We start from the raw sequence: 9,573 nt of genomic DNA, 5'->3' as shown, positions 1-9,573 counted from the left end.
ACTTGCAGACAGTCGTGCTGCCTCTGGCTGGGATGATCAAACTTACAGCCGTTGCATTCGTCAGTGAGGTACTTGTTGATTACTAGGTTGACTAGGTGATACACAGCGGTTTTCATGGTATTGAAAAATAAAGATGCCCGACCGTCAAGCTCGACGGCTTGCTGCTGCCGCTTCTCCAAGGGGCTATAGTAACCGGGAGTGTCAGGTACTAATGAGCCCTCGACCGAGGAACTGTCCTCCTCCTCAGTGTGACGCAGGGGTGCAGACTCCATCCTTCTCTCTGTTTTGAGCTAAAAAAGGTTTTGGAGGAATGAGACGGGTGTCTTGTTTTAAAATAACAGAAGGTGGGGCCAGGGGCGGATCTAGAGAAATTTTCTTAGGGTGGCATGCAGGGGCGGACCTAGAGAAATTTTCTTAGGGTGGCAAAGAAATCAAATGGGGTGGCAAAATCAAAGCCTTTTTTAAACACTTATACAGGTGGTTATATATGGTTAAAATAATTCAAATGCAGTAAGCATACACGTTTTTCATATAACTATAGTCCATCCATCTATTCGCTTCCGCTTTTCAGGGTCGCGGGGGGCGCTGGAGCCTATCCCAGCTGTCATAGGGCGAGGGTGTACCATGTGGTATACATATACGTACATACATATACACACACACACATATATACGTACACATATACACGCGTATACACACACACACACACACACACACACACACACACACACACACACACATATATACGTACACATATACACGCGTATACACATATACACGCACATACACATATACACACGTATACATATGTATATACACACACATATGTATATATATACACACACACGTATATACACACGTATACATATGTATATACACACACGTATACATATATATACACACACACACACACACACACACACATATATATACACACACACACACACACATATATATACACACACACACACACACACATATATACACACACACACACACACACACATATATACACACACACACACACACACACACACACACACACACATATATATACACACACACACACACACACACATATATATACACACACACACACACACACACACACACACACACACACACATACATATATACATACACACACACACACACACACACATACATATATACACCTCTCTCTCTCTCTCTCTGTGACATAGAGGACAGTTACAAGTACCTGGGGATCCCACAGGCGAATGGGAACCATGAAGAGGCCGCTAGGAAAGCTGCAACCACCAAGTACCTGCAGAGGGTCAGGCAAGTCCTGAGGAGTCAGCTGAACGGTAAGAACAAGATCCGGGCTATAAACACCTACGCCCTGCCAGTGATCAGGTACCCTGCTGGGGTAATAGGCTGGCCAAAGGAGGAGATAGAAGCCACTGACATAAAGACAAGAAAGCTCCTTACCATGCATGGAGGGTTTCACCCCAAGTCCAGCACCCTGAGGTTGTACGCTAAGCGGAAGGAAGGGGGCCGGGGACTGGTGAGTATCAGCACCACAGTCCAGGATGAGACAAGAAACATCCACGAATACATCACGAAGATGGCCCCAACTGACAGCGTGCTCAGTGAATACCTCAGGCAGCAGAAACCCAAGAAAGAGGAGGAAGGCGAGGAACCATCATGGAAGGACAGGCCCCTGCACGGTATGTACCACCGGCAGATAGAGGAGGTGGCTGATATCCAGAAATCCTACCAGTGGCTGGACAAAGCTGGACTGAAAGACAGCACAGAGGCACTAATCATGGCAGCACAAGAACAAGCTCTGAGTACAAGATCCATAGAGGCTGGGGTCTATCACACCAGGCAAGACCCCAGGTGCAGGCTGTGTAAAGATGCCCCAGAGACAATCCAGCACATAACAGCAGGGTGCAAGATGCTAGCAGGCAAGGCATACATGGAACGCCATAACCAAGTGGCCGGCATAGTGTACAGGAACATCTGTGCCGAGTATAACCTGGAAGTCCCAAGGTCAAAATGGGAGATGCCCCCAAGGGTGATGGAGAATGACCGAGCTAAGATCCTGTGGGACTTCCAGATGCAGACGGACAAAATGGTGGTGGCTAACCAACCGGACATAGTGGTGGTAGACAAACAGAAGAAGACGGCTGTAGTGATCGATGTAGCGGTTCCGAATGACAGCAATATCAGGAAGAAGGAACACGAGAAGCTGGAGAAATACCAAGGGCTCAGAGAAGAGCTCGAGAGGATGTGGAGGGTGAAGGTAACAGTGGTCCCCGTGGTAATCGGAGCACTAGGTGCGGTGACTCCCGAGCTAGGCGAGTGGCTCCAGCAGATCCCGGGAACAACATCAGAGATCTCTGTCCAGAAGAGCGCAGTCCTGGGAACAGCTAAGATACTGCGCAGGACCCTCAAGCTCCCAGGCCTCTGGTAGAGGACCCGAGCTTGAAGGATAAACCGCCCACAGGGGCGTGCTGGGTGTGTGTGTATATATGTATGTATATATATATATATATATATATATATATATATATATATATATATTTATTGTTTGTTTACTTGCACTGCTGTAACTGGAGCCTCGTCGTCTAGTCTCTCTATATACTAGACTGTACATAGCGGAGATGACAATAAAGTTTACTTTGACTTCTACACCAAGCGGTCGCACCGAGGGCTCTCGCGCTCACTTTATAGAATTTCGAAAAAAACATCAGTGCAAATTATAAGTCTGTGTCATAATGTCTGCTATTTTCGTGTTAGTTGGTTTGTTTTTATTTAGTTTTATTTTGTGAGTTGGTTATTAGATGCTGCTCCAGCCAGCCAGAGAATCCCCCGCCCTCTCCTCCCTGTGCCACAAGCAGCAGGCGCACCTGCAGGAGGGCGCCCTTACTCCCAGCAAATGGGCGATAGAAAACCGATCAGTGCCTATGACATCTCCAGTATGCGCTGGCATGACGTCGGGGCAGCATGAGTACGAGCAATTTTTTTTTTTTGCCAATGCTCGTGATGCCGCCCTGGGCAATCAAAAACCGCTACTGAGGAGGTGTATCACTCTGGTTTACATTGGACAGTGTTTGCATTGCAAATGTGCCTTTGTGACATTCATTAGTTCCCTCACTGACACGCAAAACAACGACTACACAACAGAACAACTACACAAGACAACACAACACACTAACTATACACTCCACACTAAACGTCACAAATCTCCCACATCTAAAAGCTCTCTCTCTGTCACACACAGACTCGCTCGCTCTGTCTCGCTGCCGTTACCGTCACTCCCTAAACTTTCCCTCCCCTTCTAAACAACCAAATCCCACGTGTTGACTGTTTTTTTTTTTTGTTTTTTTTTAAAAAATTGGTCGACATGGTACATTTTTCCACCGATAGGAAAGAGGTTGCTTTTTTTCCCCCTCTTTCCTCACTGTTTTCGCACTGAAAACGCTTAAACACACACACGACATTATTTAGAAAAAAGCATGGCGCATATATATATATATATATATATATATATATATATATATATATATATATATATATATATACACATACATATATACATACATACATACATACATACATACATACACACATACATTTATTATCATAACTCTGGATTTACTGGCCTGTAATTAAAATTTAAAAACTTGGAAGTCTGAACTTTCAATGTGGGCTGAAATAGAGACAGCCTGGCTGCAGCTTGTTGCTGTGTCAGCTTAAATCAGTCATGTGATTTGGAGATGCAGCGTGTCCGTGGACCACAGAGGGTTAATAACTCTCACCTTCCTTCCATTTCCAGAGTGTAACATGCAACCACCTGTGTGAAATCTGAAATTCCCATGGTGTTGTTCAAAATGTGCTCTGGCACAATCATAAGCATCGCTTGCTGCTGAAAACAAGAAAAAAGCCGCTCCTGCTATGGGCTGAACCATTGAACCATGACTATTGTCAAATGAAGCAAAGATTTACATAAGGACAAACTTCTTGCAAAAGAAAACAGACAAGTTGAATGTAGTCTTTGTATCATCAGCTGTGGTACTGAGTTGAAATCTATGTTTTGGCATTTCTCTGAAAATTGCACCATCTTGAGAGAAACAAAACAAAACAACAAAACAAAAACTAAATGTACCAGTATAATAAAACTACAGGAAGGCAAGACGAGTCAGTGGAAGCAGTGGGATGCTCAATAATCTGCTGGGAAACATTGGGTCCTACTGTTCATGTGGGCATTGCTTCAACAAGTACCACTGTTTCAGCAGGTTGCTGCACACTGCTGAAATGCAGTCTTTGATCAAGGGTGATGCTCAGCTCTGTGTGTGTGTGTGTGTGTGTGTGTGTGTGTGTGTGTAAAACATTTTTAACAAGACAGATTAATAAATTTAGACTAATGAACACTGAATCAGATTGATCTTTTACACCATGCTTTATTATGCTACTGTTTAATGCACATTTCCCCCTTTAACTGAAATCACATAGGAAATAAGCTCCGAATTATATCTGAAACAAAAAGAAAGCAGTTATTTGTTGCAAACCAACAGCACCTCAAACTGAATTCTACACTTCAAAATGAGTTTTATTCCAAAGCCACTTCTTTACATATTTGGTACTAAACTGAATTCCTTGCCATTATCTTACCAGTTCTGACAGTAAACTGGAGTTATGAGCTTTCCTCACATTAAGATTGCTTTCCATTTACCTGGGTGGGACATGCTCTTCTCCAGCTGCTTTAAAGATTCTCCTGTCAGCATGTGGATCTCATCCTTAAGGCGCCGCTGGCCATCTAAAGTAAGGTGCCAAAAACATGACTTCCTCTTGCCATCTCTGCACAGCTGGTTGCAAGTTTTGCGGAAACTGCTGTTGAAGCACAAGTTGTGTCGGATAGTGTTCTTCCAGCCATCTGGAGCCGTCTGAAAAAATGGGAAGTGCTCTCTGGGAACGGGCAGAGAGTCACATCAGACAGTGCAGCAGTTCTATCCAGTTCAAACATAACTTTGGAATGAAAAGGAACCCATCTGATGTTCTGAAAGACCTAATCATGCCAGATCACGTGTTTCATTTAGCATGCAAGGTGAAGTAACCTTGCGGGCAATTAGACAATCAAATCCTAACCTGGTGAAATTGTAAATCTGCTGGACTTTGAGGCTCCCTGTATGGCTGCTCTTGAGTGCCAAGGCAATGAGGATGCAGTAATTCACTGGTGGACGGGGCCAGCAGCCTGGCTTAAGAGGCTTAGTGTCCTGAAATTTTTAAACGCACTAATAAAAAGCCCATTCACGCTGAAACAATTTTAACATTCACACACCTGAAAGACAGCACACAAACCCCATTCTAAATGAACTGCATCTCCCATAAACCCATATTTTATTCACACTAGAACCTGTGATACATCAAATGCTTAAGAAAAAAAAAACAAACAAAAAAAAAAAACAAAACAAAAAACCACCAAACATTTTAAGAACCGAAAAATTTTTTTTGAATTTGATGACCGCAATGTGTCTCAAAAATACTGGGACTTCCAACAGTCCATAAACATCTGGGAACCGAGGAGACCAGTTGGAAAGGCGTCTCTCTCCTGCCTGACGTAGTATCCCAGCTGCTCAGTCCTGGGTCTTTGTAGCATTTTTTTTTTTTTTTTCATACTGGGCCAAATATTTTCAAAGTTCTAGACTGCAGGCAGGCCAGCTCAGTACACCGACTCCTACTACAAATCCCTGCTGTTGTAATGGTTATTGTTGGTCGTTTCTGATTTGCTTGTTGAAGTATGCAAGGCCATCCTTGAAAAAGATGACATCTGGATGGGAGCTTATGTTGCTCTATAACTTGCATTTACCTTTCAGCAGTGATGGTGACATGTGCATGCCATAGGCACTAATGCACCCCCATACTATCAGAGACGCATGCTTTTGAACTGAGTGCCGATAAAGCGAGTTAAACCAGCGACCACACTTCTCATGTTCTCCATTCACTTAAATGGGGGGGGGGACAAACCAAAAACATGCATAAAAGCTTCATGATAAATAAGTCATGAACACAAAAAAAGGCTGGCATTAGCGGAACAGTTTAAATTTTGAACACACACAAGAACTGTGGGAGTAGTTGAGCACCAAACAACGGAGCAACTAGAATAATGACAATAAAGAATAAAGAGAAACACTGAGTGTCTACGGCATTTGCCCAGTTACTCCAGAATATGTAGATGCAGTTTTATTGGGACTAAGGAAACTCTCTCTCCAAGATGCCCATTTATACACAGTCACGTCATTGACCTCGTCTCAATTAAACCTGCCGCGCCACCCACCGTGTTGCCCCCATCCCAACTTTGACACACAGCCATCAAATTCAAACTGAGCCAGTATTTTGCATCAGATTAAAATGTCTCAGTGTAAAAACATTTAACGTTTTCCATCTTAAACTGTAAACAGAATGAAGATTTGCCAGATTTCCATTTCACACAGAATCCTAATTTGTTTTAGTTTGGGTTAATTCATTAAATTCCTCCAAAACACTGTAGCTATAATTGAAAATGTTCTCATTTTAATTCATTTGGAGAAAAGCCTGTCTGAGGAAAACAAGGGTTCTCGAGGACTTCTCAAAAAAAAGCGAGTAATGAGCTGCCTGCATCCCACTGAAGGAAACTGGTCCAGGTCAAAGCTATCGTTCTCACCCTGGGCTTTATGGTCCTCGCCTTACGTCTGCTCTTGACGGGTTGACAGGAGACGACATCGTTCTTGACCTAATCATCAGTGATGGTCAGATTATTGACAGTTAACGTTGACAGATACAGGCGTTTCAGTCATTACAGGATTTTTATAGGCAATGACCTAAACGTGTATTTGAATAAATGTAAAAGCTGTATGTAGAGACTGAAGTCACTTATTGATTAGTTACACCAAATAATGAATGACTGGGCCTGTGACCCATGTTCATTGGTCAATGGTAATGCGTTTGGTCTTTAATGAAGCCATGGGATAGCCCAGAGGTGCCCAGAGAGAGAGAGAGGGGCGCGGTATGAGGGAGAAGGAAAAAAAAAAAAAAAAAAAAAAAAAAAAGCGCGCTTGGACACTGTGGACAGGTTTCTGACGGGGCTCCCACACAAACGCAAAGCAGGAGATGAAGCATCGCCAAATATGTTTCCAAACCAACTTCCTTCCAAGCCAAAGACTAAAAAATTTGGTGAAGCATATCTTCCCTTTGGCTTCACCTGCACAAGTGCCAAGGTAGGTCTCCCCTGCAAAATTAGTTTCCCTGCGTCGGGAGCACGCGCTGCGCTCTCCAAATCACGGACAAACAGTATCCCACAGCTGTTTGTGTTTAAACCCATTTTGCACAGAGAGACATTTTTTGAAAAATGTATTGACAGCAATGTTGAATATTACTACACAGGAAAAAAAAACCAAAACCAAACTACACGTAAAATAATTACACCGTGACGCCTCTGCCTTTCTAAATGGAGGGACAGTAACTGCGTGTGTATATGTAAGCGTGTAAAACCTGAAGATAGAGACAAAATACTGTTAATCTTACTATCTGCCATTCTGCAATTCATCTCATGTAAACAATAACGTGGCGCACAGCGTGACGTGAAAAGAGGCACATACCTTTGTCATTGCGTGACGAACTCTGTAATCCTCGTCCACACATAAACGCAAAAAAGGAGTTATAATCTCCGTTTTCGGTGAATCGCAACGCCGTTTACGTGTTGACGAAAGGCCCAAACGCATAAAAACAGCTGCGTTTTCAAAAATACCAGTGTAGGTGTGGACGTAGCGTAAACGAGTTAGTAGTATATTTTATTACTACCTGTAATTTATTGCCGTTTACTTGTATTTGCTTAATTGTTTACTAAATGTTTGAGGTGTGAAATAAACCGCAATGGAGTTTGTAAACAAAATATGGGTGTGTGTGTGTTTGGAGGATGTGTTTGTGCGGGGGGTTAGGTGGTGGGGGGGCCCGAACATTTTTCTTGTAAAAAAAAAAGAAAAAAAAAAAAAAGGGGGGGGCCCGGCAAAAAAAGTTTGGGAACCACTGGGATAGCCCATGAACACAGATGTTTAATCCTATGCTCACGTGTCAAATCCAGAAAATAAATGAAGTGTTCATTGAGACTCTGCACAAACATCCAGCACTCTAACAAAGTAAGCTGAAGGTTGCCACTGCAAACAGAACCAGGCGATGCATATTAGAGTGGCTGTGAGCGGTTAGTGTGTACCGTGTACTCAGAGGAAACTGATTGCAGCACCTCCCCCTGGAGAGGACCATCATGGCAGGAAAACACGTGGAGCTCTGCTGTCAGGGGACATCTAGTCTCCAGGGGCCGAGTTTGGCTTTCCTCAGCAGGTTCACACACAGGCCCCGCATCAGCATTAATCTCGTTGTACTGGATCGGGCACGCAATGCTGGGATTCACCAGCAGCCACAGGTTTGGTTTCACAAAAGTATCTGATGCACAGAAATATTCAGTTTGCTACAGTGATCACTTAAGAATCATTTCTCCAACACATGAAGCCAGAAGCATTAAAAAAAAAAAAAAAAAAAAAAAAAAATCAGAGGCAAAAGTGTCGTGTGGATGCTCATTTTCCAGACAAGACATTAAAAACTACATTCTTTGTAACGGTTTCCCTCCTTTCACAGTGATGCATACAAAAAAAACAAAAGCATTAGAAAGCAGAGTGGGGGAGCAAAGTTTTGACAAGCAGGCATCTGCTGTGTTTGTCCATCACTGTGCACTGGCACGATAAGGGAGGGATGCAAATGCATACTGATAGGCTACCAAAGCTGTGCATGCAACACTCAAGCACACACATACTGCACTGTAGTGGCAAACACAAAGCTCACCAAATAATTTCAGTACGGTGACAGAACTGCATCCTTGTGTATTAGAAGAAATACATACAAGAAACATGCTTCAGGTAGAAAATAAATCAAAGGATTTCAATCAAATCACACACTTCAGTGTCTAAAGCAGCACAACGTGTGTCCTAAACTGACTGTTTGCCATTTCTTTCAAACACTACACAAACCACATTTTTCAAAGGCAAACTAAGGAACACAGAGTGATTGTAAGGAGTCATTCAGTGCTGAGTTATGGGGGTGGGACTCGATGGAGCTCACCTGATGTTTTATCGTACCAAATAAATTCATCTTTCCTTTTCGAGGTTCTTACAGAAGGCCTCTGGACCACATACTGATCACTCACTTTGTCATCTGTCACAGACACACAAACACGCTGACACACACACACACACACAATGACAAAATACACACTGTCTGATCTTCAGATTGACTCGCTGTTTCAGAACGAATCAAAAAAATGCTAATCCATATGACAGAATAAAGAGCAAACACTACTGGAGAAAATAAAATCCATCACCATGATATAACTGGTCAGTGGTTGAAGCCAGTTTCAGCTCCTTGTCCATGTCCCAGTCAGTCAGACCGACAGAGCAGTGCAGGTTAAAGAGTTGTGCTTTGGTTTTAAGCTGTAAGGTCATAGCTGAATGCATTTCAGTGGTTTGGTTCCTCTCCGTGCAACAGAAGCTCTTAAATGTGGGAACCGGCAGACTGTCTATA

At 43.1% G+C, this 9,573-nt stretch overlaps 1 protein-coding gene across 4 annotated transcripts; it reads right to left on the bottom strand.

Moving 5' to 3' along the window:
* Positions 1–4,407: 4,407 nt before the first annotated feature.
* On the bottom strand, positions 4,408–9,573 carry foxr1 (forkhead box R1). Of its 4 annotated transcripts, XM_019365269.2 has the most exons (7): positions 9,374–9,569; positions 9,115–9,207; positions 8,213–8,442; positions 6,668–6,736; positions 5,113–5,240; positions 4,700–4,932; positions 4,408–4,500 (listed from the first exon to the last, which is right to left on the bottom strand). In XM_019365269.2, exons 1-7 carry the CDS (start codon positions 9,504–9,506, stop codon positions 4,472–4,474), a joined length of 915 nt encoding a protein of 304 aa, XP_019220814.1. In that variant the 5' UTR covers positions 9,507–9,569; the 3' UTR covers positions 4,408–4,471. The 4 variants fall into 4 exon arrangements, with proteins under 4 accessions (XP_019220814.1, XP_019220931.1, XP_019220846.1 ...); XM_019365386.2 differs by lacking the exon at positions 5,113–5,240 and having other exon boundaries at positions 4,700–4,910; positions 9,374–9,573; XM_019365301.2 differs by lacking the exon at positions 9,115–9,207 and having other exon boundaries at positions 9,374–9,573.

This window comes from Oreochromis niloticus, linkage group LG1, assembly GCF_001858045.2.
Source record: "Oreochromis niloticus isolate F11D_XX linkage group LG1, O_niloticus_UMD_NMBU, whole genome shotgun sequence".
NCBI lineage: Eukaryota > Metazoa > Chordata > Actinopteri > Cichliformes > Cichlidae > Oreochromis > Oreochromis niloticus.
Note: the sequence above shows the minus strand (reverse complement) of the source record. Positions and strands in the feature narration are given on the sequence as shown.

Excerpts from the sequence above, each read along its gene's own strand:
- foxr1 (XM_019365269.2), bottom strand. The coding sequence starts at position 9,506 with ATGCATTCAGCTATGACCTTACAGCTTAAAACCAAAGCACAACTCTTT. Across the intron at positions 8,443-9,114 it reads TTGGTACGATAAAACATCAG|ATACTTTTGTGAAACCAAAC; the intron begins GTGAGCTCCATC and ends TCTGTGCATCAG. Across the intron at positions 4,501-4,699 it reads GAAGAGCATGTCCCACCCAG|ATATAATTCGGAGCTTATTT; the intron begins GTAAATGGAAAG and ends TTTTTGTTTCAG.